Source organism: Nycticebus coucang, chromosome 20 (genome assembly GCF_027406575.1).
Source record: "Nycticebus coucang isolate mNycCou1 chromosome 20, mNycCou1.pri, whole genome shotgun sequence".
Lineage (NCBI taxonomy): Eukaryota > Metazoa > Chordata > Mammalia > Primates > Lorisidae > Nycticebus > Nycticebus coucang.
The window spans coordinates 40,758,163-40,779,041 of record NC_069799.1 but is presented as its reverse complement, the minus strand read 5'-3'; the positions used below and the strand labels follow the sequence as shown (position 1 = coordinate 40,779,041).

The 20,879-nt window shown below is 39.7% G+C and overlaps 1 protein-coding gene across 26 annotated transcripts in view; it reads left to right on the top strand.

Moving 5' to 3' along the window:
* The window catches only part of CREM (cAMP responsive element modulator), a 96,089-nt gene that overhangs the window by 48,016 nt on the left and 27,194 nt on the right, over nt 1-20,879 (top strand). For 12 of the 26 annotated variants that reach the window (XM_053572422.1, XM_053572421.1, XM_053572420.1 and 9 more), the window contains 2 exons: nt 10,850-10,947; nt 11,095-11,237. The exons of 2 other annotated variants lie outside the window; for them this stretch is intronic. In XM_053572422.1, coding sequence (XP_053428397.1) covers nt 10,850-10,947; nt 11,095-11,237 — 241 coding nt within the window. Of the gene's footprint in view, nt 1-4,649; nt 4,682-6,217; nt 6,308-8,253; nt 8,401-10,849; nt 10,948-11,094; nt 12,401-20,879 lie in introns of those variants that run through there. 12 more of the 26 variants (XM_053572423.1, XM_053572418.1, XM_053572417.1 and 9 more) reach the window with 3 other exon arrangements.

The window sequence follows — 20,879 nt, the reverse complement described above, 5'->3', positions numbered from 1 at the left end:
ATGGCGTCACACGCAGCTCACAGCAACCTCCAGCTCTTGGGCTTATGTGATTCTCTTGCCTCAGTCTCCCGAGCAGCTGGGACTACAGGCGCCCGCCACAACGCCCGACTATTTTTCTTTTGTTGTTGCAGTTTGGCCGGGACTGGGTTTGAACCCGCCACCCTCGGTATATGGGGCCGGCACCCTACTCACTGAGCCACAGGCGCCGCCCTCAGTGCTGTATTTCAATTGTCTAGACTGGTCCTTGGCAGGCTCTGGGTAAATATTTGCTCAGTGAATGAAAGAATGAATTAATTCATAAATAGGACATTCATATTATGGTTCAAGTGAACTTGAGTTTGTCTCCCTGTAAGAACAGTGTCTTTTAGGTAAGACTTTTTAACTAATTCCTTTCTGTTTCCAGAGCTGCTTTAGAACCCTACTTGTTCTTTGATTACAAATAAAGTAATTATAATATTCGTTTTTTTTTTTTTTTTTTTGGCCGGAGCTGGGTTTGAACCCACCACCTCCGGCATATGGGGTTGGCGCCCTACTCCTTTGAGCCACAGGCGCCGCCTATAATATTCTTTATAGATTCTTCTTTGTCAGTATTACTTGAATCTTTATTTCCTGTCTGGGCTATAACCCAGTAATCCATCCCATAACTCTCCTTGCCTGTTAAACATTTCTACTTGATTGCCCTACTATTGCTTTAAACCTAGCCTGCCTAAAACTGAGCCAATGTCTTTCAAAAAACAAAAAATGCTGCTTCATTGACCTGCTTTTGGGGACACTTGAGTGTGCGACTAAATCATTGCTCTGCCCCTTCTCTGCCATCTGTTTACCATACTCTCCTTTGTGGGCAGTCATATATTCAGTGTAGCCCATGAAATATAGAATGATATGATAATAATGCTAAGATGGCAAGGGTAGGGAGCCATATGAATTTTTTTAATGAATAATAATTGCAAAGTTTAACTTGTTAACTTGACTAATAGAGTTATAGGCATAATGCTGGTCACTTAGCAGTTTTGGCAAAAGCACAGTTTTGGCAAAAGCAGAGCAAATATAGAATGACAGTTCTCAGATCTAAGGGTTTTCTTCTTTATTTATCTATTTTTTTTATCAGTAAGGGTAACTTTTTTTTTTTTTTTTTATTAAATCATAGCCCTGTACATTGATATGATCATGGGGCATCATTCACTAGCTTTACAGACCGTTTACCAAGTTTCACATATACCCTTGTAAGATGCACCGCTGGTGTAATCCCACCAATCCCCTTCCCTCTATCCCCCTCCCTCTATTCTTAGGCTGTAACTGGGTTATAGCTTTCATGTGCAAACCCTAAATTAGTTTCATAGTAGGGCTGAGTACATTGGCTACTTTTTCTTCCATTCTTGAGATACTTTACTAAGAAGAATATGTTCCAGCTCCATCCATGTAAACATGAAAGAGGTAAAGTCTCCATCTTTCTTTAAGGCTGCATAATATTCCATGGTGTACATATACCACAATTTATTAATCCATTCGTGGATTGATGGGCACTTGGGCTTCTTCCATGACTTAGCAATTATGAATTGGGCTGCAATAAACATTCTGGTGCAAATATCTTTGTTATGATGTGCTTTTTGGTCTTCTGGGTATATGCCCGGTAGAGGGATTACAGGATTGAATGGCAGATCTATTTTTAGATCTCTAAGTGTTCTCCATATCTCTTCTTTAAAAGGATACAGCTGAACCCAAATTCTAGGGTGTGTCATTTGTGTGGGTTCTCAGCCTTCATCGTAGCAGTTTAATGGAAAGATTGTCTCATGAATTTTTGTCCTGCGCAGAGTTTGGACATACAGAAGTTTCGTGGTACTTACAGAGTTTATGTAAGTCATCTCCAGACTGCAGGACTACGCTTTGTGTTAGTGGGTGCGGCTCTCTTTCCGCAGAACGTATTCTTCACACTAAGCCATTTTTAGTAGAACTATTGTTCTAAAGTCTAACAATTATACTTGAAAGATAGTTAAAGCAACTTAAAGCATGATCTGGACCTATCAAAAGCCCATGAATCTTTGTTGAATTGTTTTTCAGTTCTTCAAAAAAAACAATCTGAAATTTTTGAAGCTGAGACATTTCCCCACAGAAAGTGAATGTGGGCCCTACCTGCCACCTTGATCCAAATGTGCAGATTGTGAGAATACTTGTAGTACTCTTGGGTTTCACCCCTATAGTTTCAAGTTCATTGTCTTCAGAATTTTATTTATTTTTTAAAGTAAAAAATTGAGAACTGCAGGTATCTGACAAGGTATTTTTGAAAGCTCCTTAATTATAAAAATTAGTCTTTTGATTTGAGAAAATGTCTTAAAATTTTCTACCATCTAGCCATGTGACTGCACTTTATAAAAAGGGAAGGAAGCCAGAGACAGTGGCTCATGCCTATAATTCTAGCACTCTGGGAGGCCTAGGTGGTTGGATTGCCTGAACTAAGCAATTAGAGACCAGCCTGAGCAGAAGCAAGACCCTGTCTCTACTAAAAAAAATAGAAAAACTAGCCAGGCGTTGTGATGGGCGACTGTAGTCCCAGCTACTTAGGTGACTGAGGCAAGGGGATCACTTGAGCCCAAGAGTTTGAGGTCGCTGTGAGCTATGATGCCATGGCACTCTACCCAGGGCAACAAAGTGTGACTCTGTCTCTAAATAAATAAATAAGGCAAGGAAAATCAAGGATCTATACCCTCCTCATGTTCCTCTAGCTTGTCTGTGCACACGCTGGGAGGTAAAGGGAAGAGCCTCGAAACACAGCATCCTCTGACAAGCATAAATTTATATCCCTCTTTCCTAAACTGATGTGATGGAAGCTGGACAGTCACTTCTTGTCTTTCTGTTTAAAATCTTTGGCCATTTTTCCTTTTGCTTTATTTGAGTTATAAAGTATAATTTATATTTTGCCTGACACAGGAACGCTCTGTCAGGGTCCAGGATATGGTTATTTTGGCTGTATATTGGAGCTGAAATCTCAGCCGGTTTGATCACTCTATTCTCTAAGCTGAAAGCCAGGGTGTGGGCGCTATATTTGCAGAGGGCTGTTTTCCAGGTGTGGTATGCAGAGCCCAAGGGGGAGATTCTGAGTACCCTTTCAGGAGGTTTTCTAGGACAAAACTGTTTTTACACCAATGCTAAGATGTTACTTTCTTTTTCTCTGTGTTAACATTTGCACCGATTGTGCAAAAACACTGAAGGTGTGTAAACTGTTGGTGGCTTAGCTCGAATCAATCAAGACGATGGTACCAGACTCTACTAGTCATATCCTTCACTGCCGTTCGTTTGCAGTTAACAACAACAACAACAACAACAACAAAAGTCAATTTCTCACAAGAATATCCTTGATGAAACAGTACAAGTGACATTATCAGTTGCCTTAAATCTCAAGCCTGAGTACATGTTGTTGTAATGTTATCATGAAGTGGGGTGCTCACAGGAAGTCCTGCTCTGTGCTGAAAAACCATGGTGTTGTGGAGGAAAAGCACTTGTGTAATTGTTTGAGTGGCAAGATAAATTAGCTCCGTGTTTTTCCACAGCAGAATTTTTCTCAAAAGAATGACTAATTGGCAAACTATGGCTATTCAAACTTGACATTTTCTCAAAGACAAATGAAGTGAGCCTGTCACTTCAAGGAAAACAACTGACAGTGTTTATTTTCAATGGTATAAAGTCAAGCTTTTAAGCCCAAAATTTAAAATGTGGAAAACCTGCATTAACCGTTGTAAGCTTGCCAGTAATTGTAGAGTTTTTGATAAGGTTGTGGGGATTCACTACAGTGATTTCTGATAGATGGTATGGTATGAGATGTCAGTGTCAGCATCTAGGAGATTACTCTGAGTCAGAGAGCCAGGATTCCCCAAATGTCTACTGCATGGAGTGACAAAAGTTTGCGTGGGTGAAAGATATTCAAAGTAGAAGATAGGCTGGGCTTGGTGGCTCACGCCTGTAATCCTAGCACTCTGGGAGGGCAAGGCGGGTGGATCGTTTGAGCTCAGGAGTTCAAGACCAGCCTGAGCAAGAATGAGACCCTATCTCTATTAAAAATAGAAAAAAATTAACTGGCAGTTATGGCAGGCACCTACAGCCCCAGCTACTTAGGAGGATGAGGCAGGAGGATCACTTGCACCCAGCAATTTGAGGTTGCTGTGAGCTAGGCTAATGCCATGGCACTCTATCCTAGGGTAACAGAGTGGGACTCGGTCTCAAAAAACAATGACAAAAAACACCATACAAAATAGATCAAGGAATTTTAATGTAACTGATATGATTTCAGATTCCATGTCGCAGCTTACCTTTATGAAATATCCACTTGGCTGAGAGTAATGGCTTATTATGCCTTATAACTCCAGCACTTTGGGAGGCCAAAGTGGGAGGATCGCTTGAGTCCAGGAGTTCAAGACCAATCCAGGCAACATAATGAGACTGCCTCTAAAAAAAATAAAAATATTAGCCAGATGTGGTAGGGTGTGCCTGTAGTCCTGTCTTCTCTCAAGGCTGAGGCAGGAGGATTGCTTAAGCCCAGGAGTTGAAGGTTACAGTGAGCTTTGATTACACTACTGTATTCCAGCCTGGCAAAGAGGGAGACCCAGTCTCTGAAAAAAAAAAACAAAAAAACAAAAAACTATACAACACAATAACAGCAACAAAAAAGAACTACTTTTCAGGCTGGTGTGTTGGCTCACACCTGTAATCCTAGTACTTTGGGAAGCTAGGGTGAGAGGACTGCTTGAGGCAGGAGTTCGAGATTAGTCTGGGTAGCATAGTGAGACCCGGGGTATGCAAAAAAGTTTAAAAATTATCTGGATGTAGTGGCATGTGTCTGTAGTCCCAGATACTTGGGAGGCTGAGTGAAGAGGATCACTTGAGCCTGGGAGTTTGAGGTTGCAGTGAGCTATGAGTATGCCACTGTACTCTAGCCCAGGCAACAAAGTGAGACTGTGTCTCAAGGAAAAAAGAAAAATGGAAAGAAAGAAACTATTTGGCTGGGCATGGTGGCGCATGCCTGTAATCCCAGCACTCTTGGAGGCTGAGGCTGGTCTATTGCTTGAGCTCACGAGTTCAAGACCAGCCTGAGCAAAAGCAAGACCTTGTCTCTACTAAACACAGAAAAACTGAGGCAAGAGGATAGCTTGAACCTGAGTTGGAGGTTGCTGTGAGTTATGATGCTACCGCACTCTACTGAGGGTGACAGCTGAGACTCTGTCTCAAAAAAAAAAAAAAAAAAGAAAAGAAAAGAAAGAAACCATTCGTTGAGTTTTGGTGTTTTAACAAAGAATAATGTTTGTGTTTTTCTGAAAAAGCTATTATAATACTCCTCTTTTTTCTAATCACATGTCTGCGTGAGGCAAATTTTCTTCACATGTCAACTAACACAACAGGTCGTAACAGAGTCATTGCTGAAGTAGATAGGAGAATCTCCCTGTCTCAGTTATTCCAGACATCAAAAGAACTTGTAAAAAATGTAAAACAGTGTCAGCCTTCTCTTACACTTTGTTTTGGAAAATGTAATTATTTTTCATAAATATTATTTATGTTAGCATGTATGGATTTATTCTTGTTATTTTTAATGAGTTACTATTTAAAAAATTTCTCAATTTGGCTAGGCATGGTGGCTCACGCCTGTAATCCTAGCCCTCTGGGAGGCAGAGGTGGGTGGATCGCCTGAGCTGACAGGTTCGAGACCAGCCTGAGCTAGAGCAAGACCCATCTCTAAAAAACAGCCAGGCGTTGTGGTGGGCGCCTGTAGTCCCAGCTATTTGGGAGGCTGAGACAAGAGAATTTCTTGAGCCCAAGAGTTTGGTGTTGCTGTGCACTGTGACGCCAGGGCACTCTACCAAGGGCGACAAAACAAAATAAGACTCTGTCTCAAAAAAAAAAAAAAAAAATCTCAACTTTAATTTCTAACATGGTAAATATCAGGAGATTATAACCACTGATGTGCTGAAACTGGGTTGTACTGGCTTGTGAAAGTCATTTATATCATATTTTTCCAACCTTCTGTCCATTGGTAGCTTGAAATGGCCATAATTACATGGCAAATACGCGTATCAGCAAAGGCAACAAATCAGGGTGCCCCCTTCCAAGATCTGACTGTTAAATGTTTATCAGTACTCTACTTAAACTAAGTCACAAACGTAAGCTCTTTAGGGTTGTCAATAATTTTTTTTTTTTGTAGAGACAGAGTCTCACTTTATGGCCCTCGGTAGAGTGCTGTGGCGTCACACGGCTCACAGCAACCTCCAACTCCTGGGCTTAAGCGATTCTCTTGCCTCAGCCTCCCGAGTAGCTGGGACTACAGGCGCCCGCCACAGTGCCCAGCTATTTTTTGGTTGCAGTTCAGCCGGGGGCCAGGTTTGAACCCGCCACCCTCGGAATATGGGGCCAGTGCCTTACCGACTGAGCCACAGGCGCCACCCAGTTGTCAATAATTTTTAAGAGAATAAAGATGTCTTAAGGTGAAAAAGTTTGAGAATTAGTGGTGTAGGGAAAGGGGTATCTTTGGTACTAGTCAGCATGAAGGTGGGTGCCTTTTTGTATTTCATACAGAGTTGCTTTTTGTGCTAGGAACATGTGTAGGTTAAATCCAGTGCCTTTTAACTAGTAGTTGTTAAATGTCCTGGTTCCATGTGAGGTGGCCTTTTTCTTTCCCCCTAAACTCTAGGGGGAGGGTATTACTCAGGGGAAGATGGGCTGAATTTGCCCCTTGGGCTGCATATTGGTTTCCTGTGCTCTGGTTTCTCACTTCTGTTCTGAGGTTATCCAGGGTCAAATCAAGGGCTGGCTCAAGCTCCAGCTTGTACACAAAGCCTTCACTTACTGTTCAGGCCCATACCGATCTTTCCACTCTGTACTTCTGTGATATTCATTGCTATAAAATGGAGCAATTAGCTCTACACTCTGTGGTGTGCTATTGTTTCTTAGGTGTGTGTTTCGTTCTACTTTCTACCCATTGTACTAGGAGCACTGCACCAATGCTCAGCACACAGGTTCTCTTGCCAGGGGTAAAAGATTTGTAACTTTTGGATTGTCAAAGACATTTGCTTTCCAAGGGAATGGCAATGCAAATGAATCTTCTAGTTCTTTTTATAAACCCAGTGCTTAATAATTCTTTCAAAGTATTAGTGTAAGTAGGTTAGAAATCACTCGTGTTCCTCCAGGTGAGTTCACACACAGACTGCCTTCAAAATTTATTTTAGTTCCTGTAGTTCTGTTCCCACTCCTAATAGAAACTAGTGGCTTACTTCATTTCCAGGACCGTTTTGAGTTAAGTCACAAGGAACAGTGACTCTTAGTAAAATGAGGTAAAGTTTCTAAAATTATACTAACTTATAGGACAGAGTTGTTTGCTAACTAGAAAATGTAGCAGGGTTGAGTCCAGGGGAGTGGAGGTATTGTTTTTTGCTGGTGGGGATCTCTCTGTTAGAAAGCATCAAAGTTGCTAGGAGATGACATGTTTTCTCTTATCTCTGCCCAAGCTAAGTGGTAGTTGTGGCCTTTCCTCTGGATGCTTCTTCTGATGGAGACTAAAAGTCTTAGGAAGCCTTACCAGCTCCAAGGCATGAGTTTTCTCTGGATCAGAGACACTAAGGGCTTAAAAGCTCCTGGAATTTCTTTGGCCTGTGCCTTTTTTGTGATTACCAGGGCATGAAAGTAGCTGCGATTTTTATCATTATAGAGAAAAGCATCAGCTTACCTCTAGAGCAATACTAGAGAATCATGTGTCAAGAATTTCATTTATTAAAAAAAGAATTCACGGGTGGTGCCTGTGGCTCAAGGAGTAGGGCGCTGGTCCCATATGCCGGAGGTGGCAGGTTCAAACCCAGCCCCGGCCAAAAACCACAAAAGAAAAAAAAAGAATTCACCATATTTAAGGTCTACCTCCAATTTCTCTTAAGAAGTTGTACACTGGCCTAAAAAGACTTCACTGTTAGTAGTGGTGTGAGGTCGTAGTGGGTAGTTAAACTGCTTTGGAACGTTGTGCTTAGAACATTCTCAGCCACCGAAGCATGAGCACTGCGAGTGAGGAGCATGTGTTCTTTAATATCTGTCACATCAGAGAATGACTGTTCCACGACAGTGATCACCTCCCCATGGTGAGTGCCCCAGCTCATTTGTCATTTCTCAGAAGCAGGAAAAAGGAAAGAGAAATAGGCCAATTGTAACAGTGGGTGGTATTTCTGAAGAATAAACAAAAACAACCCTAACAGGTCCAGCTTTAATCCTCAATAATGATCATTTTTGCAGGTTTCTGTAGCTGGATCAGGCACCGGAAGAGGCTCCCCCGCTGTAACTCTAGTGCAATTACCCTCGGGCCAAACTGTGCATGTCCAGGGAGTAATTCAGACACCACAGCCATCGGTCATTCAGTCACCACAAATACAAACTGTTCAGGTTAGCTTTCTTCCTGGATGATTTGTCTTTGACTTTTTTTGAGCTTTCCTGTTTGTTTTACCTTTCTATTCATTTATCATCATTTTTCTTTACATAGCTTTTATGCTGAAATCTTTTTATTCAATATTTGGAAGAATTTCTTTTTTACATCTAAAGTGCATTGTGCCCTGCTAGGCACATAGCTTGGACCTAAGATGTGCAATTTTGTCATCAGCTCTTATTCTGCAGAAGGAGTAATTGCCAGATGGGCAGTTCATGTTGTCTTCACATTGTCGTTCTGAGCTCAAAATGAGGTTTATTCAGCCAAGCTCTCCATTAGTGCTTAAAAATACTTTAGGGGTTCTTTGGAGAAGATGTCTGATAAACACAGTAATATAAGATTAGAGAATTGATGTTGTTTTCATGATTACATTAGTAGGTAGATAGAAATACGTTTATTTTAAATTCAGTGTATATAATCCTTAGGAAGTGACATAACCTCTTGTCCTTTTTGTCTTTGTATGTCACGTATCTCTCTCAGACTATACTTGGCTTTTGTAGATCTGATTATTAGTGTGCTTGCGATCCAGAGATGTCTTTTACTGGTTGTTACTATCAAGGTTGGTTGCAAACCTTTACCATATCTTGAAGGTAAAACATTGCTTTCATCCATAGATATAAATTATTATGTGGGCATTTTTTAAAGCATGCTTTTCTTTCTGACTTTATTTCTGTTCCTCTTTTAGATCACTTTGTCATTATTCTTTAAATGGTATAATCATTTGAACTGAAATGATGAGGAAAGTGGTGATGCACATATACTCAGGCTTGTCCTTTTCCTGCATGTCTGAGTACAGTTTATCCAGAAAAAGAAGGAGGGTAGCACTGTGACATTTGAACCGAGAAATCCATATACAGGTATTAAAGCTCGGCTGTCTTTTCAGCACAGGTGTCCTTGCCTGTGTTGCTCAGAAGTGTAAGAGTAATTCTCATCATTGTCTTTTTTTTTTTGTTCTTTTATTGGTGATGACCCTTGATGCCAACTCTTTCTGACACTAATTATTAAACAAGAAAGTTCTTCCACTCACTTCCTTGTATTACGACTTTTGTTGGGGTGCAGATATTTCTGCTTAGGTTTTGTTTTTGTTTTGTTTTTTCCAGTCTTACAGATGTCTTTCAGGTCTTCTTTGTTTCTTTTAATTTAGCTGGTATTAGCAGACAGTGTTATATTTAGTAGCCCTTTTTTATTTTGTTAAGTGAATGAATCAGTTGTCTTTGTAAAGATCGATGCCGTGGATCTGGTCTTAGAATTCCTTAGCTACTGGACCATAGGCAAGTCACTTAATCTCTCTGCGTAACTTCAGCTTTTACCTTTCTAAGAAGGAAAAACCGTAGCCTACCTCACATCTGAGAGTTGTTATGATTACATGACAGATGTGTGACAATCTGGTGGAAAGTTATATTTGGAGGTGCTATATGATTCTCTGATGCCACAATTTGTTCCAGTAAGTTCTTTTCACTGGGCATGTGCTTACGTATGGGGTTATCCATGAAGCATAGCCCCGTGTAGGTGAATTTATATCCACATCCACACACTTTGGGAAGTATGTATTCTTGCTTGCATTGTTGATATTTTAATAAATTCTTTTGATTTTGCCTCAGTCAATTTCTCATGTAATTATAATAGAAAGTGAACCGAGCTTTATAAACTCAACTACACTTAGACCCTCAAAGCGAAATAGCTGAAGATACTGATGGCAGTCATGTTGTTGAAGAGATTCATTATGTTCGTTTTCTGAGTTTCCTTAATAATCAAATGATTGCATTATTACTTACCTTGAAGAATGAAATCAGGCTTAAAATCCTAATCTTTCTTTCAAGGAGAAATTCCTTATTTAGACCTTTCAGGGTCTACCACCATCAAACCCTAACTTAACTCCTTGCAACACAAGTCCTGACTTTGACGAGCCCTGTGTACTGACTTGCTTATCTATTGCATGTTCTTCCTTCTCTGGGCCCCTCTAGGGGCCAACAATGAAGGCCCTGCCCACGTCAGCTGTGGCAGTGTGAGGAGAGTAGGGAGATGCAGACATTCTCGCCTGCCTCTGCCACTGGCTGGCTCCCTTCCTGCTGGATCTGCAGGGCACTTACAGGCTTAGGATCTTAGGTCTATGTAGTTTGTTTGGTCCTTTCCTGTGAAGCCTTGTTGGATCTTGTTCATTTGATCAACCACTCTTGCCATTGCATTATCTGCACCCTTCCTATCCATGTGTGTGTGTTTTGTGTTTGTGTTCCCTTCCCCGAGCCAGGTGGTGAGCTTCTTTAGAGCAGGATCTCTGTGTTATGCAGCCTGGTTGCCCCCCAAAGCCTTGGCTCAGTGCTGCACACAGAGACCCTTAGCCCACCATTTTTTGTATGACCTAAAAGATCATATATTTTATGATGCATTTTAGAAAATCTTGTATTATAGGTAGCAACAATTGCAGAGACAGATGAGTCTGCAGAATCAGAAGGTGTAATTGATTCTCATAAACGTAGAGAAATCCTTTCACGAAGACCCTCTTACAGGTAAGTTTTCAGTTTCCTACTGTAATTGTACTTTTCCAGGAAGGTAGCACAATAATTATACGTCCAAGTGACTCTTCCTTTATAACTTTTCTGCTTTAAGTCTCATTCCTATTTCTTAGTTACTTATATCGTTAAATTATCTTGTAGAAAAATACTGAATGAAATTTCCTCTGATGTGCCTGGTGTTCCCAAGATTGAAGAAGAAAAATCAGAGGAAGAAGGAACTCCGCCTAACATCGCTACCATGGCAGTACCGACTAGCATATATCAGACTAGCACGGGGCAATACAGTATGTATGCTGTGATTCGATACCATACAGTGCTCACTTTAAGTCTAGCCACAGTGAAGCGACTCAGGTTTGGGCATTAAATTGTCCCACTTTCAGATGTATCATTAATGCCTAAACTGTGTACCATAGAATGAAAAGTATGTGTTAAAGAAGTGAGAGATGTATACCGACAGCCGTCATATACTTTGGAAAAGTAAGAAGTTTTTATTGCTGAACATAGAAGAAAAATTTTGGGGTAAAAGTTAAAAAGGGGTTTTAAAAATTGCCATGTTAATAATCTCCAGTAAAAGTTTAAAACTTGTTTTTTGTTGTCTTCACGATGCATGCAAACGTAAGATATAAATGTCTGTATTTCATTCTTCCTGGCTTTTGTTACCGATGATTACGTATTATATTTACTAATCTAAAAGAGGTACGTATGTTTTCTAAGCTATGTTTTAAATGTAATTCTGTTTTCACTACTCTCTATTGTGTTAATTTGTGCTGCAGTTTTTCCTAAAAGAGAATGGAAAAATAATTTTTAAAACGATAGCAATTGGATAGATCATTTTATTTGAAATTTTACACACCAAAAACTCCAAATAAACAGATACATTCATGTTTAGTCTTGTGCATTTTAATGGACTGTTAATTCTGTGCTTTTTGCTTTAATTAAAGCACTAATATTTTCCAATCAAGAATGTTTGACACATTAAAACAGTAAAAACTAAGAGCTAGAAAGAAAAGAAAAAGGTGGCGGGAAGGACCAGGGTGGGGGTTAAAGCTGCTTAGATATTGGACTATTTAAGATACTAAATACTATTTGTCCAAATAAGATGTAAAGATTATAATTCTGTTTTTCCTTAAAAAAGTAGCAACACCTAAGGAAAAAAAATCCTAATGCCTGGCTCTTAAAACAAGCTATAATCTTTAACATTTGGTAAGACTTTATATAGTCATTAAATTTTTGGAGTTTTTAGAGTTTTTCCTGTAATAGGGGTAGATTTGCAGTATTAAACTATTAAATAAATCCTCCTTTGGTCATTTGGGTAGCCCCTCCTGTGATAGCTGGCAGAACTGGGGTGTAGTTTATGTGTAACCGCTGCAGTTCACTGAGTGGACATGTCCAAACCCAGTATTAGGAAGAGAAAACTCCCAGCCGTCTGTAAGAAATAAACCTTGAGGTTTACACTGTCATTTCTCTTTTATTCCTTCTTTTGTTTATATGCTTTTTTGTTTGGTTCCTGGGAATATATGGTGGGTTTCCAATCAAGAATGTTTGACACATTAAAATAGTGTAACAATGGAATATATGGTGGGTTTTAGAACTTTTAAGTCCAATTTTGCCCATGGCTGTGCCTGTGCAGGGCAGCAGGCAGCTTCATCCATTTATCCCAGAGAGCTGTCCACCTGCCATCGTTTCCTATTTGTGCCATGACAGGAAAAAGGCTACAAATCACTGCTGAAATAATGCTAAGACTTCTTAAAATTCTGAGGATGATCTAAGATGCTGTCATCTTAACATTTCTCTGGCATACCCTAACGCTGCTTAGGAATTCTGATAGGAGCAGCTATCCTTTTACAAGGGCAGTGGATGCTGTATGTTGATTTGCCTACATTACGGCTGAAAAGTTGACATTGTGACAGCATAGAGGTTGAGAGAACATTGAAACTGGAGATGGTGAGGAGAAGGAACCTTCTGTCGTGTGCCAACTCAATGATCAGAGCAGGAAGCTTTATTGAATTTGCATATCAGGTTTTAGTCTTTGAAGTGGGAATAATACTAAATTGCCCATCTCCTGGGGTTAGTGTAAAGACAAAAGAAGATAACAGGTTAAAAGTAGGGGGAAGAAAGAACGCTACTATTGACATGAAACACAAAGTGAGGGTGCTCTGGCAGAGTCTCATTCCTGGTGGCTCAACTTCCCCCTCCAGCCGGCTCCAAAGCCTTCATTCCTCGGGCTCTTGGGGCCTGCTGGGAGAGGAGCCAGATGTTACCCTTGCTCTGTGTGTAGGTGGGGGGTGAGGGGGTACAGTCAGAGTTCTGGTTGACAACTAGAAAACTGCATGATTAGAAATTAGACATTTTATCTCTTTGACGCGAGAGGTCAAATGATGTCACGGACTGTTTTTTACTTAGGTTTCTTAATTTGGGTTTATTCAGTATGAGCCTGGAAATTATTTTAATGAGATTGCAGATATTCTGTGTGTACATCTGCAGGTAAAAATCACCATTTATTGGTTTACACAAAGTAATACTGCCTTTGTTAAAAATGCATTTTTGGGGTGGCGCCTGTGGCTCAGTGAGTAGGGCGCCGGCCCCATATGCCGAAGGTGGTGGGTTCAAACCCCAGCCACACTGCAACAAAAAAATAGCCGGGCGTTGTGACGGGCGCCTGTAGTCCCAGCTGCTCGGGAGACTGAGGCAAGAGAATCACGTAAGCCCAAGAGTTAGAGGTTGCTGTGAGCCATGTGACGCCACGGCACTCTACCTGAGGGTGGTACAGTGAGACTCTGTCTACAAAAAAAAAAAAATTCATTTTTGGACCAGGTGCTGTGGCTCACACCTATAATCTTAGCATGTTGGAAGACCGAGGTGGGAGGATCACTTGAAGCCAAGAGTTTGAGACCAGCCTGAGCAACAGTGAGACCCTGTCTCTACTAAAAATAGAAAAATTAGCCAGGTGTTGTGGCAGGCACTTGTGGGCCCAGCTACTTGGGAGGCTGAGGCAAGAGGATCGTTTGAGCCCAGAAGTTTGAAGTTGCAGTGAGCTACTATAATGACACCTCACTTCAGCACAGGTGACAGAGCAAGACCCTGTCTTAAAATATGAAAGAGATGCATTTTTAGAACATTTAATGGCACTTGGTTATGTAGATAATTCATTTGAGAAGTGCATGTTAATATTGAACCTTTTTAGAAGACATTTGTAATACTTTAATTGGAGGGTAAATATATGTTTACATATATACAAGATCCATTTTTATTAATAATATTTCTCACTAGGAATAACTTAACAGATATTAATGCTTTAATCTTATACCTAAATATATAGAAATAGAAACAATTCCCAGTATCCTTTGGTTTTTAGAATAGAGGCATTTATTTCATTATGATTTCTGGAGTTTTTTTTGAGACCTTTTTATCACCTTTTATTATAAATTTTTTAGCTTTAATTCTTTCTTCAACTTTTATTCATAGATGACTTTCCCTAGAACTTTGCTTTTATTTCCTTTATTTCCAAAGATTATTATATTATTATTATTAATTAATTAATTTATTTATTTATTTATTTTGGAGTTTTTGGCCGGGGCTGGGTTCGAACCCTCCACCCTCGGTATATGGAGCTGGGGTCCTACTCACTGAGCCACAGGCGCTGCCCCACGTAGTTACAGTTGAGAGATAGTTGACATAAGTTGGCCTTAGTATTTCAACTTATTTTTTTTTTAATCACAAAAACTAAGAAGTAAAAGTTGGAGTAGAATGGACTACTCTGGGAGGGGAGTAGGAAAAATAACCTAGAATAGACAGGGATTCATTATTACAATACCAAGTTAATGAGCTATACTTATAAAGCCTTCACTGGAAGTAAAGATCTTAGAGATAGGTATGTTTTATAATAGTTATGTGATTCTGGTGAAAGAAAATCTATTTTGTCTCAGGAGTATATATCTGGAAGATGGCCATTAAGATAGTGTTAGACGTAGCAAACAATGTTACTTGCTGTGTAAGATATGCATTAAATGAATAAATTCATAAAAGTAACTACACAAATTGAAATGTTTTAAGTTTCTTCATTCATTAAATTTTATCTTAAGAGAAAAGTTGTTTTTGTTTTTTGTTTTGCTTTTTGAGACAGCATCTCACTCTGACGCCCTGGGTAGAGTGCCGTGGCCTCATCATAGCTCACAACAACCTCAGTCTCTTGGGCTCAAGTGATCCTCTTGCCTCAGCCTCCCAAGTAGCTGGGAACTACGGGCAACCGCCATAAGCCCAGCTAATTTTTCTGTTCTTAGTAGAGATGGGGTCTTGCTCTTGCTCAGGCTGATCTGGAACTCCTGAGCTCAAGTGATCTTCCCAGCTCAGCCTCCCAGAGCACTAGGATTATAGGAGTGAACCATGGAGCCAGACCCGAGACAAAGTTGGTTTTTATTTTTAATACCCCATCTTACTATACCTGTCCTGTTCCCTTATTATTTAAAAACTATTACCAAAGACTTCAAATTTGTTTTTTGTAAATGCCCCTTGTCTCTGATTGCTCCTACTTTATTTTACTAGGAACCTTATTAGAATGACTCTATTAACCCGTCTTTACTGGAATTCGTCCACACTAAAGGTAAACGAGTCAATCCAAAATTCACCATTATAAAAAGATAAATGTGAGCTTTGTGGACTGCTTTAAGAATTCAGAATTCTCAGGAGACACAAGAATAACACCAATCCACTTCTTCATAAAGGGAATTGACACATGACAGGCTTATACATTCTAAAGTAAATGCAGTTGTATTTCTCATTCTTTTTTTTTTTTTTTTTTTTTTGAGACAGAGTCTCAAGCTGTTGCACTGGGTAGAGTGCCATGGCATCAATGCTCATAGCAACCTCTACCTCTTGGACTCAAGCAATCCTCTTGCCTCATTTTCCTATTTTTGGTAGAGATGGGGTCTTGCTTTTGCTTGGGCTGGTCTGGAACTCGTGAGCTCAGGCAATCGACCTGGCTCAGCCTCCCAGAGAGTGGTAGGATTATAGGCATGAGTCACCCCGCCCGGCCTGTATTTTTCATTCTTAGTAATGGCTTTATTTACATTTCCTTGAGGTAACTGTTACAAAATTAAGGTACTACTTAATGTAAATGTGGCTTTTTAACCTCAGTGTTGCTATTCTTTTTTTTGATACACACTCTCACTTTGTCACTCTTGGTAGAGTGCTGGGCACTCTTGGGCTTAAGCCATCCCTCTGTCTCAGCCTCCCCTGTATGTAGGACTACAGGTGCCCACCTCAATGCCTGGCTATTTTTTTTTTTTTTTTAAGAGATGGGAGGTCTCACTCTTGCTGAGGCTGGTCTGGGACTTATGAGCTCAGCCAGTCCACCCACCTTAGCCTCCCAGAGTGCTGAGATTATAGGCATGAGCCACTGCACCCGACCAGTGTTGCTATTTTTGGTTGAGCGGGATTGGTTTAGTCTTCCTTCTGCTGTCCGCACCTTTTGCCTTTTAAGGCACAGCTATTCATAGGTTCTCTTTAGTGATCACTTTTTGAACTTAGACCTGAGAATTCATTAAAATAAAGGTCTGTCTATTCTTTTTAAAGTTAAAGCACTGAGATCTTATTTATGAATATTTTGATTGCAATTTGGAATTAGAGTAGTTTTAAATATAACTAATGAAATCTTTGTATTTTTTTTTAACTAGCTCATGTGTACAAGTTGAGGATTAAAAATACAAGGTAGCACACACCTTAGTCCCAGCTGCTCAGTAGGAGGATTGCTTGGGCCCCAGGGGGGTTTGAGACCAACCTGGGCAACACAGCAAAACTCTATCTCGACAGAGAGATAGCCGGATGGATAGGTAGAATCAAGTGAAAAGAGCTCAAACTTTAATTTTTGTAAGTTCTACTTCATCATTTGGTTGTGAGCGCTTTCATTTTCCACCCTTTTAAAATTCAGCTTTCTGGCTAGGCACAGTGGCCTACACTTGTAATCCTAGCACTCTGGGTAGCCGAGGTGGGTGGATTGCTTGAGCTCACGAGTTTGAAACCAGCCTGAGCAAGAGTGAGATCCTGTCTCTACTCAGAATAGCAAAGCTGAGGCTGCTCTGAGCTGTGCTGCCACAGACTTCCACCCAGGGTGATAGAGTGAGACTCTGTCTCAAAATAAATAAATAATAAATAAATTTCAGCTTTCTTGTCTTTTTTATTGCTTATATAGGACTTTAAAACACTCCTTTTGAAGTTAAATTTTTTTTTAACCAAAATTCTTGAATTTTTATTCTATAAGTAATATCCTCCTTACTTTCATGATATTGAAGTTCTTGGAGAGAGAAGTGATCAGTGACAGTGAACTATGAAAGTAGCAGATTTCTAAGCGCAGTTTTGTGTCTCAGGAATTTTTTTAGAATTTTCCCCTAGATTAGTTGGTAATGATACCATCTTGGTTATCATGTTACATGGTAAGTTGGATGGTGGGGAAATTATATTTGGGTTAATATTGATTTGAAACAAAATATTGTGACTACATAAGATGTGTATGAAAATGTTTGTACAACCAGCTAAAAGGAACTTAGTAAAGCATTCTTAGTAAATTAATGAATTACAGTCCATCTAAGACAAAATGTTTCTTAATTTAAGGTCATTGTGTCCAAAGTTAAACCAGTAGGTGTTGAGCGACCTACTGAATTATGGGAGATAGCTCACCCGAGACTTTAGCAAAAAAAAGGAAAAAAAATTACTGGCTGGGCGCAGTGGCTTGTGCCTATAATCCTAGCACTCCGGGAGGCCAAAGCAGGCAGATCCCTTGAGCTCAGGAGTTCGAGACCAGCCTGAGAAAGAGTGAAACCCTGTCTCTACTAAAAATAGAAAAACTAGCCAGGTGTTGTGGCAGGCACCTATAGTCCTAGCTAATTTGGTAGGCTGAAGCAAGAGGATTGCCTGAGGCCAAAAGTTTGAGGTTGCTGTGAGCTAGACTGATGCCACAGCACTCTACCTAGGGCCACAAGAGATTGTCTCAAAAAAAAAAAAAAAAAATTATTTAGGTAGCTCCCTAGACCAACTAGGACAGTTGTTCTCAACCTTCCTAATGCCACAACCCTTTCGCACAGTTCCTCATGTTATGATGACCCCAACCATAAAATTATTTTCCTTGCTACTTCGTAGCTCTGATTTTTGCTACTGTTATGAATCATAATGTAAATATCTGATATTAGGCAACCCTCGTGAAAGGGTTGTTCCAGTCCTGACCCACAGGTTGAGAACCGCTGAACTAGGACAACAGAGCCTAACTTTACCCACCATTACTGCAGGCTTGAATAAATTAGTAATAGAAACTGAAGTGGGATTTAATTGGTAATATAATCTGGCTGTTGCGTTTTAATTCAATTTATTTTATAAAACTATGTTTCATTTTATATAATATTTTTAAGAGTTACTTGTAAGTGGAAATAAGTATGCATATAACCTAAAATTAGCAGACACTTTTTCTTCTGCTTGAGTACCGATTAATATTCATAGACCAGTATGGACTCTTCATTATTGCCAACAAAAATGTATGCAGTCATGGGTGTAAACCTTTATACCTCAGCGCATGTGTCAGTCTAGAAAAGGATTAGGAAAGCCTGGATTCCCAGAGTTCAAATGAGTGCGAAAAACAAAGATATTTTGAGTGGTCACTAATGGCCTTGATATGAGGAAAGCATTTTGTTTGAAAATGATCAGCTAGGCATGATCTCTGGGATTTGTTTTGAAATGTTCCATTACAAAAGGGGGTGGGTGGGCAGGGGAAATGCATGCTAAAAAATTCTCTCGACTTTTAGGTTTGTTGGAAACTTTTCATAGTAAGTTTTTATGAAATTAAAACTAGTTTATATGAAAATATAACTAGCTGAATTCAGTCAATTAATCTCATTTTATCTTACTATTTAATTTATCTTGATTTATGCTGATTTAAAACGCACATTATGTTAGCCTTTTGAATATTTAGAAACCTAAGAAGTTTCTTCCTCAAATCTTTGAATACACACAGGCACATACAAAGACTATTTCCAGGATCCTAAAGCATTGGGAAATCTTGTTTATTGTCAAATAAGAGATAACATTTTGAATGAAAAAGTCAGTCAGTTCTCTGTCACTTGATAACACCAAAATCAAAAGCAGTTTGTTTATTTATTTATTTGAGACAGAGTCTCACTATGTCACCCTGGTAGAGTGCTGTGGCACCACAGCTCACAGCAACCTCAAACTCTTGGGCTCAAGCAATTCTCTTGCCTCAGCCTTCCAAGGAGCTGGGACCACAGGCACCGGCCACAATGCAGTTGCAGTTGTTATTGTTGCTTAGCTGGCCTGGGCTGGATTTGAACCTGCCACCCTCGGTGTATGTGGCTGGTGCCATAACCACTGTGCTATGGGCGTTGAGCCCAAAAGCAGTTTTGTTATAAAAAACTGAAAGCTAGGGTAAAGTATCAGACCTGTTAGCAGAAAAGTTTTCTCCCTAGAGCCAACCTCTATGTGTGTGTATGTTTATTTAACTTTTTGTTTTCCACGTCTAATTACGTGGTGACTTCACCATAAAAGTGACGAGAGAAAACAGATTCTTGATGTGTCAACTGTCCATAGTAGGAAAGCAAAATAGTTTTGGTTGAACCAATAGAAACAGGTTGCTGAAAAAGAAAAAAACAAAACAAAACAGTAAAACAAAAAAGGGAAATAAGAAAAGCAAAAATAAAGAAGAGAAAAAAAGAAAGTGAAGATCTTTGTTATCACCCTTTTTAGAGATTCTTGCCCTTGAAGGAAACTACTCTCACACAAATCAACTAGTCCAACAGCTTGATAATTGGCTTGGTGTGGAAAAATTAAGCTCTGTAATGGGGATTTGAACACTTAACCTCATTTAACTCTTCCAGATTCAAAAGTGGCTTAAGTTGTTGATAATATAATCCACTATGAGGAAATGATAGTCATTTATTCATTGCATTTGCCTAGTGCCTGCTCTGGGATACATTGTGATTACATGACCTCTGGCTGTTCTTTCTAAAGCATTATTTCTGTGACATCAAACTAATTATCTATTGAAAACGTACATCTAAACATACAACGTGTAAAATTCACTTACGTCCAACTATGCAGAGCCAAGAAAGCAATATCTCTTGTTTTTTTCATACTTCTCTTTTAAGAAGTTAGATCTCTGCCTATTCTGAAGGCCAAATCCCGAGACCCATGAATCTTTCAAGAGTTGTAGTTTAAAAATACCCTGTTTTTAAAAATGTGTATGGAATACAGTGCTCTAGGCGAGCCAGATAAAGTGATATTCCTTCGGGGTTTCTCAACTTGAGTGCTGTCGACATTCTCTGAGGGATTTCTTCAGTTTATGGCCGTCCCACTCAAGAGTGGCTTGGCAGTGAACTAAAACACAGAGAATGCATCTGTGTTGAAATAGTTTAAAAAATGTTAAACACCAAAATCAAAAGCAGTTTTGTTCTAAAAAATGAAAGCTAGGGTAAAGTATCAGATTTGTTAGAAGAAAAGATTTCCCCCAGACCAGCTGTTCTCAACCTGTGGGTCGCAACCATTTGGGGGGTCGCCTAAGACCACACTGCATATCAGATATTTACATTACAATTCATAACAGTAGCAAAAAATTACAATTCGAAGTAGCAACGAAAACAGTTTTGTGGTTGGGGATCACCACAACATGAGGAACTGTATTAAAGGGTTGCAGCATTAGGAAGGTTGAGATCCAGTGCCCTTGACCCCACCTGTGTGTGTGTTAGGCACTGGAACCTTAGGTCAGAGAACTGAAACTGAATAACTGAATAACTTTCATTGTTCTTCTTTGCATAGCTCTGATAGGTTTGTCCTATCAGGTCATCACCTAAGTGGTCTTTTGCTTAGAAGCCATTGAATACGTTTGGAATGACTTGAAAATATTCAGGGTACATTTTAAACAATATCGTAAT